Source organism: Prionailurus bengalensis, chromosome C2 (assembly GCF_016509475.1).
Source record: "Prionailurus bengalensis isolate Pbe53 chromosome C2, Fcat_Pben_1.1_paternal_pri, whole genome shotgun sequence".
Classification (NCBI taxonomy): domain Eukaryota; kingdom Metazoa; phylum Chordata; class Mammalia; order Carnivora; family Felidae; genus Prionailurus; species Prionailurus bengalensis.
Window position 1 is genome coordinate 87,908,392 of NC_057350.1, and position 20,754 is coordinate 87,929,145.

At 37.3% G+C, this 20,754-nt stretch overlaps 2 protein-coding genes across 5 annotated transcripts in view; one reads left to right on the forward strand and one right to left on the reverse strand.

The window, feature by feature from the left end:
* Window positions 1-397: 397 nt before the first annotated feature.
* NDUFB5 (NADH:ubiquinone oxidoreductase subunit B5) lies at window positions 398-15,588 on the reverse strand. Of its 2 annotated transcripts, XM_043594855.1 has the most exons (6): window positions 15,357-15,588; window positions 9,068-9,156; window positions 7,956-8,022; window positions 6,308-6,369; window positions 4,982-5,088; window positions 398-653 (listed from the first exon to the last, which is right to left on the reverse strand). In XM_043594855.1, the coding sequence occupies exons 1-6, from the start codon at window positions 15,478-15,480 to the stop codon at window positions 533-535; spliced, it is 570 nt and encodes a 189-aa protein (XP_043450790.1). In that variant the 5' UTR covers window positions 15,481-15,588; the 3' UTR covers window positions 398-532. The 2 variants fall into 2 exon arrangements, with proteins under 2 accessions (XP_043450790.1, XP_043450791.1); XM_043594856.1 differs by lacking the exon at window positions 4,982-5,088 and having other exon boundaries at window positions 15,357-15,582.
* A 51-nt stretch (window positions 15,589-15,639) lies between these two features.
* MRPL47 (mitochondrial ribosomal protein L47) overlaps window positions 15,640-20,754 on the forward strand; it is a 35,568-nt gene continuing 30,453 nt past the window's right edge. Inside the window, exons 1-3 of one of the 3 annotated variants that reach the window (XM_043594851.1) lie at window positions 15,640-15,775; window positions 18,579-18,730; window positions 19,301-19,361. In XM_043594851.1, coding sequence (XP_043450786.1) covers window positions 15,678-15,775; window positions 18,579-18,730; window positions 19,301-19,361 — 311 coding nt within the window. In that variant the 5' untranslated portion in view covers window positions 15,640-15,677. The other 2 variants (XM_043594852.1, XM_043594854.1) reach the window with 2 other exon arrangements.

Sequence of the window (20,754 nt, forward strand, 5' to 3'; positions counted from 1 at the left end):
AAAAAAAAAAAAGGTGTCATTATGTTACATTGTTAGTTCAATATACGTACTTTAAAATTCTGAATTGCCTCTGAATAATCTAGATATCTACAATACAGATATGTATGCAAACTACTAGATTTCCTGATATTTAACATAATTAGACTTCTCTAATTTCTAATTATCAGACAATTAAAACATTAGACTTTTAAAGTTACACCATTAGTAGTTCGTAAATTTCTATTTGTCCAAGTTTTTTTTTATTATATGATAAACCTTAGAGGAAGCAAAACCCACAAATCAAGTCTTAATCTGCCTTTCACAGTGTATACCAAATCATCATAATGTATACTTCAAATGTCTTGCAATTTTGTCAATTATGCCTCAATAAAACTGAAAAAAATTAAAATCCCACACAAAATTTTAATCTCAACCAATGCTGAGAAAAAAAGCAATGGAAGATCTTTTATTCATCACGTGAACAAAAAATACAGAATATATTAATTAATTTTCCCCTAAAGAGAATATATTTTGTATTTAGAGAAACAAAGGATTAGTTGTCAGGAGTTGCTTTTGGAGAATGATCAATCAGTGCCTTGTCAATGGTTGGATACTGATACCAGGGACCATCGCCTCTTGCACGCATTAACTTTCGGACTTCTAGCTCCTTTAATCTGTAACAAACAGAACAGCAATACTGTGATTCCATCATTTCCAACTGCAAAATTAATGAATTATCTCCATAAAGAGAGTCTTTTGATTTTGTGTAAAGTATTATCTAAAGTACTTTATGTAAGGGACACCAGGGTGACTCAGTCGTTTGGGCATCTGACTCTTTTTTTTTTTTTTTTTTAATTTTTTTTTTCAATGTTTATTTATTTATTTTTTGGGTGACAGAGAGAGACAGAGCACGAATTGGGGAGGGGCAGAGAGAGAGGGAGACACAGAATCGGAAACAGGCTCCAGGCTCTGAGCCATCAGCCCAGAGCCCGACGCGGGGCTCAAACTCAAGGACCGCGAGATCGTGACCTGGCTGAAGTCGGACGCTTAACCGACTGCGCCACCCAGGCGCCCCAAGGGCATCTGACTCTTGATTTCAGCTCAGGTCATGATCCCAGGGTCAGGGGAGCGAGTCTCGTATCAGGCTCCGAACTGACTATTCTTCAAATTCTTCTTCAAATTCTCTCTCCCTCTGCCCCTCCCATGCTCACACATACTCTCTTTCTCTCTAAATAAATAAATAAATTTATGTATGTATGTGTGTATGTAAAGTATTAATATACCTCCACAGATCCATGTGTATACATTTATCTGATATGCACCTATAAGAAAAATTTGGGGCTTATTTTTGACTTTCATTATCTTGCTTATGTAGTTAGCCCACAGATACTGTTTTTAATCACTAAAACATCACTTGAATTGGTAATCTATTCTTTCCTCTTGTCCCAGCTCTTTATCTGGATGGATCACTTTCACTTGAATAGTGGTAATGCATCTCCTATCTTCTTGCCTTCTAGAAAACCCTCTTGAGACCACATATTTTTGAAATAGGCCCTTTCCACGAAACCTTTCCTTTCCATTTTTATAGACTACATATTAAGTTTTTCATCTGACTGGAAATTTATCACAGTTAAATAATGCACTTTATTAACCTTAACCAGCTCGCTAACCCTACCTATGAGAGACTACCTACCTTTGTATTGTGTATGTAAGAGAGTGTATTCTTTTTTTTTTAAGGATTATATATCATATTATCCTTTTTTTCTACTCTTTAGAATGTAATTATCCAAAATGCAAATATTAAAATATTCATAAGAAGGACTGGTTTTACCCTTACAATAGACTACTACGCACCTGTTAAAAAGAATAAAGAAAATCTGTATATAGTAAATAGAGATGATACATATAGGGTTAGATTAAAAATGCAAAGTATAAAATGAGTATGTGTAGCATCTTCCCATTTCACTAAAAAACAGAAACTAATATGTATTCATACACATGCAGAGAGTATTAAAAAATGTGGAGGGCAAAAAATAATAGTTATCTTTAGGCAGAAACAATTATGGGAGACAGTCCCTTTCTATTTTGTATCTTTCTTTTATGCTTCAGTTTTCCAAATACCTATACATATACTTAAAAAAATTTTTTTTAATGTTTACTTATTTTTGAGAGAGACAGCATGAGCAGAGGAGGGGAAGAGAGAATCCCAAGCAGGCCTGATGCTATCATGGAGAGCCCAACGTGGGGCTCAAACCCATGAACCGTGAGATCGTGACCTGAGCCAAAATCAAGAATCCGACGCTTAACCAACTGAGCCACCCAGGCGCCCACCTAAACATATACTTTTTAAAAAGCATAGGTACTCCTGTTCCATCCTCACAACAGCATCTTTCCTTTGGGGGTAGAAGTCACGCTTTTGTTTTGGTTTTTACTTTGTTTGGAAATTATTTAAAATCTCTATATGTCTAAGGAATTCTAGGATCTAACTTTTTTTTTTTTTTAAGTTTATCTTTTCGTATGCCATTTTGTTTTTTTTTTTAATTTTCTTTTTTAACATTTATTTATTTTTGAGACAGAGAGAGACAGAGCGTGAACGGGGGAGGGCCAGAGAGAGAGGGAGACACAGAATCCGAAGCAGGCTCCAGGCTCTGAGCCATCAGTACAGAGCCCGACGCGGGGCTTGAACCCAGGAACTGTGATATCATGACCTGAGCCGAAGTCAGACGCCCGACCGACTGAGCCACCCAGGCGCCCCTAGGATCTAACTTTTAATTGGAACTCAAAGGTGTATGTCCGAAGTTCAAAAAAGTCCAATGTTACTAAGTATGAGCCATACTGCTGGTTCCATGCTCTTAAATACATAACAACAATTCCATATGGTAACTATATACATGTATGATTACATATCTAGTTCTTTTAATCATTTAAATATATATATATATATATTTTACTATCATAGCAATTTTTATAAACTATTAAGTTTAAAAGAGAATAACAGAAAGCAGATCAGTGGTAGACTGGGACCAAGAGTAAGGGGATGGGGAATGACTGAAGGCACAAGAAAGAGGCTCAGTAGGTGATTGAGATGGTTACACAGCTATTTTCCTTGGTCAAAACCCACTGAACTTAATGGATGCATATGACTGTATGTAAACCTCACTACAAACACTAAAATAAATCTCAGACAGGATCACATTTAAAAGTAGCAAAAGGAAACATGAGTGAACATTAAAAAAAATAATAATTTGGACTTAAATATTTCCCTATTTAATTACTATCAAAAACCTATGCATGACACAAAATCCCAAAAGCTAAGGAAAAGGACTGACAAACTTGACAATAATTAAATGAGTAAATATATATAAAGTAATTAAAACACTGATACATAGTAAGTGTTCAGAAACACATTACCAATACTACACTTCTGTTAACCTGAAACATAAAAACACTTAGGCTGCAAAAAATTTTACACTATCAAAACACAAATGACAAGTCAGGAAAACATACTTGCAACACAAACAAAAAGATATTTTAGTTAAATGTATACATTAGTAGAAAAAAAGGCCATTTACGGGAAAGCAAATACAGCTAGTAGATTTATTTGTGAAAAAATACTCAACCTTACAAAAAAAATACAAAATTGAAATAATGAAATAACATGTTTCAACTATCTTATCAGCAAAATGTTTAGGCTTGATAAATTCCATTTACAGGGAATGGTACGGAAAGCAGAAATTATCATGTATTGGTGACAGAAAAAACAACTGATAAACAATGTTTTGGGAAAGTGTTTGGCAACATCTATCTAAAATCTAAACGTATAACATTTGGTTTATCAGTGCCACTGCTAGGAAATTTATATTCCAGATATACTAAATAAATATGCAGAAGTCTATGTAGAAGGATATTGACTACAGCACTATGTATATTATCAAAAAACTTATAAAGAACCGAAGTACCAACAAGGGACTGCTTAAAAAAATTAAGGTACCAGTAAAATATATAATGCAGCCATTAAAATGAACAGGGTACGTACTATTATAGAAAGATCACCAAGATCTATTTAAGTGAAATGAAGGCAAGGTACAGAGCGGTGTCTATAAGAGGATTCTATTTGTGTTAATATATTTTCCAATGATATACAAAATATATTTTTAAGGCATAAATTTTCTTCTAGGGACATATACAAGAAATAATTAAATAGTCACTTTTAAGGATGAGACTAGGTAGAGGAGGAAAGGAAATTGAGGGAGGTGGGGCATAGATGGAGGAGAGGGCTTCCCTGCATTTAAAAGAGTAAGAATTAAAAAAAAAAAATTTTTTTTAGTGTCTTTTTTTGAGAGACAGAGTGAGAGAGAGTAAGCCCGGGGCAGGGGGCGGGGGTCGGGCTGGGTGCAGAGAGAGAGGGAGACACAGAATCCGAAGCAGGCTCCAGGCTCTGAGCTGTCAGCACAGAGCCCAATGTGGGGCTCAAACCCATGAACTGTGAGATCATGAGAGCTGAGCCAAAGTCAGACGCTCAACCGACTGAGCCACCCAGGCGCCCCAAAAGAGTGAGATTTTTTTTTTTTTTTTAAACATTTATTTATTTTTGGGACAGAGAGAGACAGAGCATGAACGGGGGAGGGGCAGAGAGAGAGGGAGACACAGAATCGGAAACAGGCTCCAGGCTCTGAGCCATCAGCCCAGAGCCCGACGCGGGGCTCGAACTCACGGACCGCGAGATCGTGACCTGGCTGAAGTCGGACGCTTAACCGACTGCGCCACCCAGGCGCCCCAAGAGTGAGATATTTTAAAAAGAATTCCTTTTACTCTGACAGATATTATCAACCAACAGTCTCAGTTTCCAACTCATAAACTCCACTCTAAACAGGCCAGATCCATCCCCATCTTCATTGTTTTACATGGAGCATCCTAAAGTGTTGAAACAGCTTAATTTTTTTTCTTATGGCTTACAATACTAAGGAAGGAATTTCTTTCCTGCACCCCTCCCCTTTTTTACCGTAAATCAGCCTTTTCAGCTTCAATTCGAAGGATAGCCATTGTTTTTTCATAATTCTTTTCGGGACTATCAAAGAAAGTTCGGGCAATCCATCTTGAGATAGGATGCTACAAGAGAAAATTCGTTTATTATTTTCTGAACACTACTTTGCTTTTTCAGTTTACTATTCTTCAAAATGGCCATCTCTTGGGCATTGAGAAGGACACCTGTTGAGATGAACACTGGGTGTTGTATGGAAACCAATCTGATAATAAATTATATTTAACATTAAAAAAATGCCCATCTCAGGTAAATCAATAATACTAACTAAATGCTAACTACTTTATATATTTTTTAAATTACTTTAACCCATTAGGTGGATATTATTTTTGTCCCCATTTTATAGATGAGCAAATTTTGCAAAGTTATACAGTTACTAAGTGCCAGGATCTGGATGCAAACTGGGTCTGTCTGACTCCAAAATCTGTGCGTTTTGCCATTATACTACACTGAGGATCTTAAGTGGCTAATTTAGGAGCTAAACCCAGGGTTTGGTGATGAAAAAACTGAAGCTCCTTCTCTCAGCACAGATAAACTATTTGTATGGCTTGCCTTAAGATATAATAATGCTATATTAATGATATATTTTTCTGAAATATAGTTCAGTCAGATAATAAAACATGACAGAATATACTCTACTCAAGGCCATCTCACCACAACACTTATAAAGACACGTAACAGAATTAACTTTAGAGATTCCCAAGCAGGCCCCACACCGTCAGTGCAGAACCTGATGCTGCTTTCGTAGCAGCCCGACGCTGCTGTTTTAGTAGCAGGGACAGTGTGCTAAAAGGACAGTGCAGGCTCTCAGACCAAGCCTGCGTAGGTTCAAATACTGGCCCTACCTTTTGGACAGGTCACTTCTCCTCTTTTATGCCTCAGTCTCCTCACCTCTGAATTGGGGATAATAATAGCACATTTCACATGCAACACGGTAATATTTACAAAACACTACCACAGCCCCTGCTACACAGTAGGTGCTTGATAAAGAATAGCTAAGCATTAGTATTGGTAAAATCTTTCCTATGGCATTGAACTTAGGATATGTTCTGATGGTTAATATGCTAGGATGAGAACAAACACACTGCAGAGTCATTCTTTAAAAAACCATACAGCGTAAAGCAATAAAACAAATGACCAAAAGAAGTTGCTTGTAAAAAGTGAGCACAAAATGTGTCATCTCCCTCACACCAAAAATTGAATATATCATAATTGCTAAATTGAGACATTAATCAGTACACTGACAAGACACCTAATGGAAAGTAACTTTCAATGGCCTATACCAACCTTGAAGTATTCCCAGTGTTCTGGGATATAGCCTTCTGGAATTTCTGCTAACTCAGCCTCACCTAATAAGAGAAAATAGTGATGTACAATTAGTATCAGCAGTTTGTAATATTCCTTTTCCACTATTTAAGAAACCAACCTCTTGTGGTTTTAAAGAAAGCTCTGTACTAATGAAGATATCAAATACAGTTGACCCTTGAACAACATGGTTTTGAATGGCATGGGGTCACTTACACGTGGATTTTTTTACAGTACAGTACTGTATTTTCTCTTTTTTTTTTTAAAGTTTATTTATTTGAGAGGAGAGTGTGGGAGCAGGGGAGGAGCAGAGAGAGGGGGAGACAGAGAATCCCAAGCAGGCTCTGCAACTCAGCACAGAGCCCGATATGAAGCTTGAACTCGAACCATGAGATGATAACTAGAGCTGAAATCAAGAGTTGGACGCTTAACCAACTGAGCCACCCAAGTGCCCTTCTTTATCATTTTTTTAATAACACTGTCTTTTCTCTAGCTAACTTTATCACAAGAATTCTTTATCACTTTATACAAAGAATGCTTTGTATAATATAAAAAATACACAAAGTATGTGTTAACCAACTGTTTATGTTATCAGTAAGGTTTCTGGTCAACAATAGGCAATCAGTAGTTAAGTTTTGGGGGAGTCAAAAACTTATATGTGGATCTCTGACTGAGCAAGGGGTTGATACCACCACGTCGTTCAAGGGTCACCTGTATTTTAGATTAACTTTAATGTGGTTTAAAATCATTTCATTCATGGGGCGCCTGGGTGGCTCAGTCGGTTAAGTGTCCGACTTCAGCTCAGGTCACGGTCTCGCGGTCCGTGAGTTCGAGCCCCACGTCGGGCTCTGGGCTGATGGCTCAGAGCCTGGAGCCTGCTTCCGATTCTGTGTCTCCCTCTCTCTCTGCCCCTCCCCCGTTCATGCTCTGTCTCTCTCTGTCCCAAAAATAAAAAAACGTTAAAAAAAAAAATTAAAAAAAAAAAAAATCATTTCATTCATTAGATATTTTTTAGATGTCTTCTACTTGTAAGGCATTGTCTATTGTCTAAGGCATGATAGGAGAGTTTCACATTGTTTTTATACAACGTAACAAAATATAATAAAAGACACATTATTCCCTCTGGTTTTCCCTACCACTACTAGACAAAATATTTTAGGAGTCAAGATGTTAGAAGTAGTTTGGGCAGAGTTTCCCATGAAAATCTAATTTGCACTGTCATTCACAGTTTCATTCTTTTTTAGATTATAATTTTACATGTTCCAAGATGCATAAAAAAATTCTTCCATCCTTTAGCCTCTCTTCCACCTCTATCTCTATTTTTTTTTTTTTTTTTTATTCAGACTTGTCAAAGCTGGTTTGGAGAAATAACAAGAAGGAGGAAAACAAGGCTTTCTGAAGCCATTTGTGGCCTCTGTACAGAGTTGGTAACCTTCAAGGTTCTTGAAGGGAAAAAAAATCTTTAAAAAAACAACATTGTACCCTGTTGCAGATTGAGATCTGGTTACTGTAAAATAAAATCTCATGTTTATTATTTAAATAATATTTTCTTATAACATTCATAATTTCCTTCTGTTATTAATGTACATGGATTTTAAAAATTTACCATTTTGGTTGGAGAGGTACTTACCAATGAATATATTCACCAGAGTTATGCCAATTGCTACTGGAATCCCAGTCAACAAAATGTAGAATTTCTGTTGAGATTAAAAAATAATTTTCACGTAACATAACTTTCTTTCCCCACTCTTAAACTGTCTTCAATTTTGGATTTCCTTCCATTGCCTGTCAAATAAATTTGCCATATTGGAGATGTGGTACCAAAGTATTTATTTCTGAGATTTTCTTTTGCTCTAACTTTTAGATGCCTATATTTGGAAGCAAAAATGAAAGAAAAAGTAAGGATTAATTGTAAAAGGGTAATACAATATATGTTTAAGTGATTTTCCCATTTTCGGTTAAGGCGATGTAATAAAAGTTGAGAAATTTTTGTATTAAGATGGGAAGTGCAAAAACATCTGGGTGTTGTTACCCACTGTAGAGTTTGAGTTGGTCATGACAAGAAAAGTGGGAGCTCACCCAGGAGAGTGAAGAGGGGCATTGAGCACAATGGGCGAGCAAGAGGTCTAGAGGGCAGCATCCAGACAATCTTCTATCTGCCAGGCCTCTACTTTTCCTTAAAGAGCCTTGAGATACAAATATATAGCTGGTACCCCACTTCATCCTCTGAAATCAATGTTCCTGAACAATATAGAAATAAAAAATTGTAGTCCAAAATAATGTAGTTACTTTAAGGAAGTCTTTCAATGAGTTCCTTGGTATTTTAAAGAATATTTTAATAATATAAATAATTATCCCCAAATGAATCCATTTGCAAAGTTTAATAACTTATAGACTTTAGTGTATGTGTGTGGGTGTGTGCGTGCACGCATGCATGCACAGTGAACACAGATTACATTTCAAAACCCCACAATCTTGAGAATAAAGGAATGGCTCATTTTTTACCTCTAATACATACGAATCCTTTTTTATGAAGAACGAAAAGCTCACTAATTTAAAAAGAAATTCAGTAACAAATCAGACATTACAGTACAAAATCTCAATTATCTTTTAAAAAAGAAATGTGAATTTACGAAACAACACCTTTTACGAAATGAAAGATGCTTATTTTCTAAATAGGCCAAAAAAAAAAAATTCCTATTTGTATATAAAGAGTTTAGTTTAGCAAAATTTTTGACTCACCATTAAACTCAAAAAACGCCTGTCATAGAATCCAGAAGGTTTGATGATAAACAGTCTTTTCCCATGATCTCCACTGTGTCGCACAGGAGCTGGCAATATTAAATTACCCTGTTATATATACAAGGCTCATAAACGTATACTGTTCTATTCTGACATAAAATCAGGTTATAAGAAAATGTATGTTCATAAATGTTTAATATGAATTAAGACAAAAAATACATACTTATTTGAGTACTAAAGGCAGGGCAGATAGGGTATCTTTCAACAAACACTAATGTACTATTGTAAACTCTAGCTCTCTTCATTTTTATTCAGCTTTAAAGAGATATCTAAATAATTGTCTAAATTTGTTTCCAGAGCAGGCAGGGAGGTTAGGTACTCTTGGTGGGCTAATTATCTTTGTTTATCTCTGCAATAAATATCTGCTAATGCTATAAAATAAATAAATTGTGTCACTTCATATGATGAGGAAATATACATCAGGGATTTGCAGCAAAATAGATGGAAAGATATTTATTCCACATATCTCCAGCAGGAACTTGAACTTGTTAAAAGTAAATACTCTAACATATCTTGATAAAATCGGTCTGTAAGCCATTTCTTTCTTTCTTTTCTTCAATTTTATTTTAGAGAGAGAGAGAGAGAGAGAGCATGAGCAGAGGAAAAGAGAGAAAGAGAGAGAGGGAGAAAAAGAGAGAGAGAATCCTAAGCAGGCTCCATGCTCAGTGCAGAGCCCAATGCAGCTCGAACCCACAACCCTGGGATCATGACCTGAGCTGAAATCAAGAGTCGGACACTGAACTGACTGAGTCACCCAGGCACCCTTGTAAGCCATTTCTGGTTGTGAATATTCTCCTCTTCAAATTCTCCCTTGGACAGTATGCAGTCAAGCCTCACTGGAGATAAACTGAGGCAAAATTTCACCCCTAAGCTTATTCCTACATGATTTCCCTTTCTTGGATGCCTGGAAGGATCACTGCAGGCACTCTAAGCCCTTGTGCTGAAAGCAGGAAAGGATCTCACTGTTACTGGGAAACTGAGATTATGGTTTCTGCTGTATGAAAGTGTATTCAAAAAAATTTCCCATGGGAGTCACTGCAGAATACAAAACTAATTCCCCATTAAAGTAATTTTAGTTATAATAGAGGTCACAAAGATTTGTATCCTTTGTTCAAGCTTAAATGTCTGGAATGCCTTTCCCTCTCCTGATATTATTAGGCCCAGATGACATTTTAACCTCCAAAAACCAACATTATTCCCAATCACATGAGATGTCTCCTACTTCTGAACTGTTGTATATTCTAGTGATATGCATACTTGCTTTCACCGCTTCCACTGAAATATAAATGTCTTGAAGGTAGGAACTATATTCTTAATTTTGGTATTACCTATAGTAGCTTGCAATGAATTTAGAAAGTTAATTCACAAGAGAATTCGAAGCTGGCATGCATTTACTGTGTACAATTCACACTACTAAAGTTTCTAAAATAACAAGAGAATGTGGCAAAGTGATTATATATTTCAGAAAATCATTTGAAAGGTACATTGGAATTCTTTGTGGACTAGATGCAAAAAAAAGAGCTGGTTAATAGTACAAACCACTCATTAATTCTATTCTACTATGTGTAGGCCCTGTGCTAGGCTATTCTTTCCAACAAAGGAAAGAAACAGGATGCAATGTCAGAAAAAACCAGGCCCAGAAGTAAGGTTCCTGTATAGACAGGATGGTGGAGATGGGGGGTATGAGGAAGGGGCATTAAAAGGTGAGAGAAGTAGCAAATTAGATGAATTTATAATGGGTAACTGATCGATTATACCCAAAAGGTGCTGATTATGTAATCCAACAACCTGCCAAAAGGCTCCATCCAAAGCTCTGAGAAGTTGAGATTTCTACAAATGGCCTGGATGAGGTGAAAATGGCATTCCTGATGACACAAAGCTACTGCTACAAGGATGGCTACTACACTAATGATGAAATAGGATCCCCAAAAGTCCTCACACACATTTATAAAAGGGTAAATCTAAAAGGATTAAATACAAGAAGTGGAAAGTCCTGATTGGACCTCCCAAAAGTTGCTCACAGACTTAAGCAGAGTCATTGGTGTGATATGGTTACCAAGAAAGTCAAAGACAATTCAATCCTAATCTTCTGTACGAGAAGTGTAGGGTCAAAACAGGAGGAACACCCACCTCCATCTCCTTTTTTTAAATTTTTTTTTCAACGTTTATTTATTTTTGGGTCAGAGAAAGACAGAGCATGAACGGGGGAGGGGCAGAGAGAGAGGGAGACACAGAATCGGAAACAGGCTCCAGGCTCTGAGCCATCAGCCCAGCGCCTGACGCGGGGCTCGAACTCGCCGATCGCGAGATCGTGACCTGGCTGAAGTCGGACGCTTAACTGACTGCGCCACCCAGGCGCCCCCCCACCTCCATCTCCTAATTACACCTGCAGAAGTGTGTCCATCCCAGAGTATACTGTTTTAGACGAACAATCTGGAGCATACCCCAACTTAAGCAACGAGTATGGCAAACAACCTGGAAACTGATATACTGAAGCTTAAAGAAATGTAACTGATTGGCCTACAAAAAAGAAGTCTGGGTAGAAAGCAGAGAAGTGTCTTTAAACAGGTGAAGGGCTATCCCATAACAAAGGGTCACACTATTCTGTGCTGACCTGAAAGGAGGAACCAGGAGTAATTTTCAGCTTAATACAGGAAGAAGTTTCTAACCATTTTAGTGGTTCAAAATAAAATTGGACTGCCTCTCCAGTCCTCTTTTTGGAGTTATTCAAATGTCAACAGTGGGATGTAAAAAGGATATTCTACAGGTTGGCCTAGAGGATATCTAAGGTCCTTTTCCTCAAAGAATCAGAACACATGGCCTGTCTTAGAACAAAAAGGCATACCTTTCCAACTTATCAGTCTCAATGATTTCCTTCCAACTCCAAGAACTCTTTCTAGACTTCAAGTTTTTGCACTCTTTGCCGAAAAGCTTTTCCCCAGGCTCTTTGAACAGTTACCGCCGCACCTCCATCCTTTAGGACCAAGTTCAAATGTAACCTCCTCGAAGAGGTCTTCTCTGACTACCCTATCCAAAGCTGGCCTCCTACTTATCCTCCGTGATATCATTTGGTTAGTTCTTTTAGAGCAATACACACTAAGCCTGATTATTTTGTTGAAGTCCATGAGGTCAAGGACTGCATTATTCAGTACTGTATCCCCAGTACCTTTTAGTGTCTGCCACATAGTGGATGCTCCATAAATACGCTGGAATTTACATTTCTTAAGTAAATTAAATGTCAGTTGGGATCCTTCCTCACTCTCTGAAAGTAAATCTACTCAGAAGAGACAGTGTACTCCCAACTTTCCCTTTCAACTGGGCAGGCAGGCAGGCAGGCAAACACACACACACTATCCAGAGAGAAAGACATGGATTAAACTCTACCTGGTTTTAGGGACAACTGATTATGCATAACACCACTAACAGATAAAAAAAATGTAACATAAAAAAACTATGGAAGAATGCTTGGTCTGGCTGTATTCTAGCAATATTAATGCAGTTAGGAAAGTGAACTGCTTGCTTGCTTTCCATATAATTACCTTTACTGTTAAACAAGTTATTCATGTCATTAAATGTGCTAAATAACTATTATTATTTTATTACTGTTATTATTATTATTGTTAACTGTTCTAAAGTATATTTCATAGCACTAAACTCTTCTCAAACATTCTGAGCCTTCATGATTTGTTGTTGATGTAGTCAGGCCACCTGCTTACAATCTAAAAATATTAGGGTGAATACTGCTTACATGGTTTTTGACAACTGTGATATTTGTGAAGATCAAATAAGATAACGTAGGTTTTGTGTCTCTAAGACAACAATCAAAAACTAGCCATTTTCTTTCCTTCATTCTCAGACTATTCCCAGTTAATGACTCCACCAACTCAATTACCCAGGCTAAAAAACTCATTCATCTTCCTTGCACCTACCCCTCATTCATCAATTGTCAAGGCCTCTTGATTCTGAGATTCAACTTTTCTTTCCTGCTCTCTTTACCTCACTGGCTTAAGTAACCAACACCCCCTTATAAGCCATCCAAATTCAGAAGCATCTTCCCAAAACACGCTACTGATTTGGTCTCCTGCTAAAACACTCTCTGCAGCCTACAAAACAGTTAAGATACTTTGGTTTTGTATTCAGTCCTCCACTCCCCCAACTTGGTCCCAAGTTCCCTTTCTTAAGCCTTTTCTTTCAACATCTACCTATCTCAAGACCCCCCATATTCAGATATATCAGAAAATACATCCTCTATTCTTCTGCCAATGGCAGCTGTTAAAACTATCCAGAATCCACTTAAAATGCCCCGTCTTCTACACCTGAATTAACTCCATATCACTTTGTTTATGTAATCATTTAAATATTTCTTCTCAGTTTTTTTAAACCATAATGTGCACACATCAGTCTTCATATTAAAGCTACTGCAGCTGAGGGAAGAACTTAAACTCATTTCTATAATTCCTTGATATTAGACACTTAATAAATAATTTAAATAGAACACTTGTATCTGCTTATTTCCTGAGAAAAGTTTTCAAGGATGGCAAATGAAGATAACATGTCAGTACTACATGTATAAGAAAGGGGTGGCCACAGGGCCTGTTAGTAAACCAATGCTTCTAAATCTAGGTGCTGCCGATTTTCCCACTCACTCTTCACAACTACCTTATGAGGCAGGTTAAAATTATCATCCTCTTTTTTTTTTTTTTTTTTCTAACAGTTCTTATGGTAAGAGACAAGCACCTTTCAAAATGACATTCTAGAAAGATGCTAACTTATGCAGAAATATATTTCAGGATTATAAATACTTGTCAATAGTAAAGAGATTAGATTTATTTCCCTGTCAACAGAATATAAGCACACTTGTAATAAACATCTTCTTTTTTAAAGATAAAGAAACACAGGTTCCAAGCAATTAAGTACTTTCCATTTAGCTTCCAAGATATGATGACCCAAGGTCACATAGCTACTAACTCTGGAGGCAGGATTTGAATGTAGGCAGTCTAGCTCCAGAGAAAACATGGAGGAGTTTTTTTTTTTTTTTTTTTAAACAGGTTCAAATTCCTGCTGGAAATCCTTGAATTCCACTAGTTGCTTCCATCATTTTTGTGACAAGTCTGTATGTGAAGTGACATAATTCAAATTAAATTGGGAGAAGAAAAAAGGGGTAGAGAAAGATATTTCGAGGTTGGAGATCTTTTTGGCTTTGGAGTACGCTTCCTCTCTACCTTCTTGTATTGCACAGGGCAGACAGCTTATAGTATATTTTTGATCAAGAGGATTAAATGAATTAATATCTTGAAGATCTTAGGATGGTACATGGCACATAGGTGTTCAATAAATATTACATTTGGTGCTCTAGTGCATTATTTTTGTAATAACAGAGTCACAGTCCCTACATTAGTAAAATGGGGATAGTAACATTGTACTTACTTCGCAGAGTCTTTGAAAGAATTAGATTGAATACAATGCATCTGAGACTTTGCTATTATAATTATTCACTCTCCTAGAAGTCAATACAGTCTCCAAGAAGCTTCAAATAACCCTGGCATGACTGCATTATGACTTTCCTGGACCTAGGGATTTTTCCTTCATGGGCCCCTTCCACTGTAAGAAGATATTAAAAATTACTATTTTATGACTCCGTTGATATAAAACGAATACAATCCAGGCTGGATTCCTTGCCACACATTCATTAACATTACAGGTTGTTTTTGTTTTTGTTTTTTTTTCTTCCTCCTGGTTTTAAAAGAAGGAGAAAACATTTGCAGGGACCCCTAAAAGTATGGTGTAGGCACTGTGCCTACTGAAGGAGTTAACACTGAGCCTCTCCACCTGCCTACTAACATCAGTGAGCTCCTGGGCAACATGACTTACAACCTTGTGGGACTAGAACCTAGGGTGGAATGTACAGAGAGAATCCGGTGCCTGAGACACCTAGGTCTCTGGTCTGTGCCTTTTTAACCTCAACTTCATCCGCAAATTAGCACCAACTGGGATGGCTGAGTGGTAAAGTGTTTGACAAATGCTAATTAATGATTTAAACACGATCGATCTGATTACCTCAGGAAAACCCTCGACCTCCGCACAAAGCCCACGCTCCATCTCTCCTCTCAAGCCCCAAGCCCGCAATTTCTCCCAGCTCCTTCCAGACCCCACCAAGGTCACTCCGGAGGAGCTCTTCATCTCTCATCCCACATCCCCTGAGCGCGCTTTTCCCAAAGCTAGCACCCACCGACAGTCTTCGGAAAGCCACGGGTGAGGAAGCCCCCGAATCCAAGTCGAGCGCCAAGCCGGCGGCCGGAGAGAGCGGCCACTGCAGTGACCGAGGCCCGCTGCAATAGACTCATGGCCGCCATGGCTACTACGGGCAATTGAAAAGCTGGGGCGAGTAACAGGAGCCGAAAGAGCCAATTTACCAACGAGAGCGAAGGCGGAAAGTGGCCATCTTGAGTGAGGGCAAAGCCTATTTCTGTTTTCTCCATCCGGTCGGCCTGAGACACAGGAAGTGACATCATTGTGGAGAAACCGCGGTAGCCTTACTTTCTGTGGAGACATGGCTGCGGCCAGTTTGGGCAGTGTTTGCAGAAAAGTCTTAACCGGGCTGAAAGCTTCTAAGTCGCTAATAAGTCTTCAGGCCCCACCTAGCACAGGGTAAGTGATGTGAGGAGTAGGTTTGTTCTCCTCTCCGACTTTGGATCTTGTTTGGTTGCCGAGATGCTGGAAAACAGCTGAGAGGCCGCGCGCATAACCGAACCCGAACTCACCTGCGTGAGAAGGGAATGCCCTTAAAGAAGTCGTCCACCTCCGACATTTCCGATCTTTTCTCAAACTTTTTCTTGTCACCTAGTGCGGACCAGACAGTCCATGGGGTTTGTAGATAACCAGTATTTGTTGAATTAAACCTAGAGGTACAGAAGCATCTTCTTTGGATGGGTGAGTTGGGAAAAACACTGAAGAGGATTTGGTTATGGAACTGAAGATTATGTCAAGTTTGGATGGATAAAAACCAAGGCGCTTTTGTATCTCCAGAATATATCAGAAAGATTTTTCAGTAAATGTGGAGTGAATAAGTGAAAGTAGTCAAAAGAACGGAAGGTAGCTCTGCTGGTGTGAGAAAGGAACATCCTACATATGGTGTTTATTATTTCTGGAAAGACAACCTGTCTTCTGGACAAACTGACAAGTTTATGGTATATGGTTTCCTCCCTTTTATTGGATTTTGTCTCTAATGGGTTGGATTTTATAAATCATTGGGTATGTCGGATTTTTTTTAAAGGAAGTAATGTATGTGTCCTTGAATCCAGCACAGACAATTGTTGAGCATCTATTATGTGCTATATATTACTTGCACTTACTTTAGAGATAAGCAATATTTTTTTCATTTTGCAGAGATTCACAGGTTGTACCTTGATAAAGGTGACAAACTTGGATCAATTGCCTGTAATTCACTGTCATTTTTTCTTAAAAATAAATTTTAGAGGAGCACCTGGGTGGCTCAGTGGGTTAAGCATCTGACTTCAGCTCAGGTCATGATCTCACAGTCAGTGAGTTCAAGCCCTGAGTCGGGCTCTGTGCTGGCAGCTCAGAGCCTGGAGCCTGCTTCAGATTCTGTGTCTCTCTCTGTTTCTGCTCCTCACAGAGCTCATGCTCTGTCTCAGAACTAAACGTTAAAAAAAAATTGTAAATAAAATAAATTTTAGATTTTTATTATCAAAATGAATATTGCTTCATTTGCAGACAATAAGGCAAATGGAAAATAAGGCAAGTGTTTTGAAGAAAATAATAATCAACTATAATTTTTGCCACTCAAAGATTTCCTTACATTCCTTTTTATATATACATATACATGTAATTCTTCTAAGTTTATTTTTTTAAATTTTTTTTTAACGTTTATTTTTTGGGGGACAGAGAGAGACAGAGCATGAACGGGGGAGGGGCAGAGAGAGAGGGAGACACAGAATCGGAAACAGGCTCCAGGCTCCGAGCCATCGGCCCAGAGCCTGACGCAGGGCTCGAACTCACGAACCGTGAGATCGTGACCTGGCTGAAGTCGGCCGCTTAACCGACTGCGCCACCCAGGCGCCCCTAAGTTTATTTATTTTTGAGAGAGAGAGAGCAGGTGTGCGGGCGGGAGGAGCAGTGGGAGACAGAGAAGAGGGAGAATCCCAAGCAGGCTCTGAGCTGTCAGAGCAGAGCTTGACTCAGGGATTGAACTCACAAACCATGAGATCATGACCTGAGCTGAAATCAAGAGTCAGACACTTAACTGACTGAACCACCCAGGTGCCCCCACATACATGTAATTTTAAAATAAAGCCAGAATCATATTTACATGTATGCATCTTGGTGCTCTACCCAGTTTCCCCAATTTTTATATTTAAAAATTTCAAACCAACAGAAAAATTGTAAGAGTACTACAAAGAATAACCACTCTTCATCTATATTAAGCAAACCTTAGCATTTTGTCACATTTTTATGTCTCTTTATATCCATGCTTATGTGTATTTTTTTCTGAGCTATTTGAGGCATTGTGACACTTCAGTATATGTCTCCTAAGAACGAGAACACTGTCTTTATAACTACAATACTACAATGATCACGCTGGAGTATTTAATATACTACTGTCGCCGTGCCTTTTCGTAGCATACAGTCCAGATTTTTTCTTAATTTTTATCCAGGGTCCAACCAACGATCATTCATTACTGTCGTTGGTTATCATGTCTTCTTAGTCATCTTTAATCCAGAACATTTTTGAGCAGATCAGCCTTTTCAGATTATCCTTCCATTTAGATTTGTCTGATTGTGTCCTCATGGTTAGATTCAAGTTAAATTTTTTTGGTAGGAATACAACACTTGTGATACACTTTGCTATTGAGTTTTACATTATTTCACCAGCTTATTAAATATTCTTTAAAAACGTGATTTTTAAATTACTGCATAATAAATTATTATACAAATGCACAGTAATTTTTTAACCATTTCCTGGTTGCATATTTACATTATTACCAACTTTTGGATATCACATATAATGCTTTAAAAGATATTTTTATTAATTCTCATCATATTTTTAGTTGAAATTTCTAGATGAATTTTGGGTTGAAGGGGGAAACATTGAGGCTTGTGATACATGTTGCAAAATTAATCTTCAGAATGTTTTTATCTGCTTATGTAACCACTAGCCAGGTATGAAAAGCCTAAAAGTGTTACCTTAAGTATAATTGTATCAAGATACTGTCTCCAAAATTATGTGAATATATTAACCTCTGAAATTAAAGGGTAGCAGCATCTATAATGCAATATTGAAAATTATTTCTAAAGCATTTTATAAGTCTGTTCTTTGTGCAGAAACCCTGAGTAATTTTTTTTTAACATTGTAGATGAGGAAATGATTCCAATTATTGCTTGTAAACTCCAGATGTTGCAAAACTCTGATCACTTGTTTATATATGTTCAGTTGCAGGTTTTCTCTTAGTCTTTTGCCTAAGAATATAGCAAATGTCACATCTTTTCACCAGTGTAGATTACTTCATACCACATTGTCAAGAAAAGGACTGGAAGAATTTTTTGATAACCCAAAGAATTGGGGGGAAGAAAAAGTGAAATCTGGTAAGATATTTGGGTTGACTGATATTAAATATATTTATTAAATCCTCCATTACTTTGGGATTATTTATCCACCTTGGGGATCATTTAGGTGTTTCCTTTTTTTATTTCTTTTGGGAATGTGAGAGAAAATTAAAAGGACAATGTAATAGTACAGTTAATTGTTGATTGGCAGGTTGACAAAAGGCTTAGAAGAGGAGTAAATTGAAATTGTTAACTGAAGTGAGGTCAGAGATTTGGTTTAGATTTCATTTTTTAGAGATAATTACATGTTTATAATGATATGAAATATTTTGGTATTAAACTGTGGAAACACATTCTTTTTTAGTACTAACATTTTTTTAATGCTATTGCCAGTGACATTACTAATATTTTATGTGTTACCTAATTTAATGCCAGTTTAGTCCTAATTGTGTATTATACTATGATATGATAAAACTATGATATTTTACAGATAAGGAAACAGGTTTAGAGAAGTTGAATAATCTGCCACAAGGCACATAGCTAGAAAATTATTTCATGTTGTGAATTTCATAAATTTTTCTGTGTCTGTGAATTTCATAATTTTAATAGGAGCTTCATGGACCTGTCAGCAATTAAGGAATAAAAGTAATGAAGATTTACATAAACTTTGGTAAGTATACTGAATACATTAATATGTAGGTGTTTGAAGCACTTAAAATATGACAGTGAAGTATAAACTTTACATCTATTTGATGTAAGAAATTGAGAAAGTGATTTGTCTTATAATACTATGGATGATATGTAAAACCAGTAAAGATTTTAAGACAAATGTATTAGTGTTCTCAAATAGTTGGGGATTAAGAAATTTTACTGTAACTGCTATCAGTCATACTAGCATCTTTTTCTTTAAGTTTATTTTATTTTAAGAGAGAAAGCATAATTTTTGGGGGGGTGGGGGGCAGAGAGAAACTCTCAAGCAGGCTCTGTACAGTCGGCACTGAGCCTGATGAGAGGCTTAAACTCACTGTGAGATGATGACCTGAATGGAAATCAAGAGTTGAGAGTTTAACCAACTGAGCCACCCAGGCATCCCCATACTAGCATTTTTATACTAACAATTTTAGTAAACTAATAAAATGAAATAGGAAGAGTTTGTCACATTTAAGCCTTCCTCCTTTTTATTACCTTATCCATGGTCTGGAATCTTTAGCTTATTTGCCCTGGGGAAATATGTTGGAGGGTGCATTTAATTGGGAATTTAGCTAAATTTTTCTGGCAAATTTTCCTGATGAATTAGAGAGGGTTGAGAGGATTTAAGTCAGTGTGGTTTAATGCATCCATTAAGCATTTTTAATGGATGATTTATTTATTTATTGTATTTGTATTTTTATTGAGGAGTAATTGATATAACTCTGTATTTCAGGGATACACTGTAATGATTCGGTATTTGTGTGCATTATAAAATGATCACCTTAGTAAGTCTGGTTCAAATATGTCACCATACATAGGAAAGTTCTTTTCCTTGTGATGAGAACTTTCAAGATCTGCTTTCCTACCTATTTTCAAATATGCAGTACAGTATTATTAACTACAGTCACCATGCTGTACATTATATCACCATGACTTATTTTGTGGTAGGGTCCGCTCCCTAAGGAGAGAAAAAATGCAAAAAACCTGAAGGCAACCTGACTATACACCTATGTGACAACATCCATCATGATCTTGTAACACGAGACCACTTAATCAGACTGCATGTTTGTGTGTTACCATATATGGGAGACAAAGAAATAGAAAACGTATAAAAAACTGTGCCGCGTGGCATTCGAGACTCAGTTTTTCTTGTAGGAACCCAACAAAGCAGTGCCTGCACGAATAAAGTTGTTTCCTGGAAAGAAAGGCCTCGGTGTCAGGAATCTCTGCAAGAGTCCTGCTACATTGTAACTGGAAATTTGTACTTTCTTACCCCCTTCATCCATTTTGCTATTAACCTAACAATAAAATAATTGGGGCGCTTGGGTGGCTCTGTCGGTTAAGCATTCAACTCTTTGGCTCAGGTCTTGATC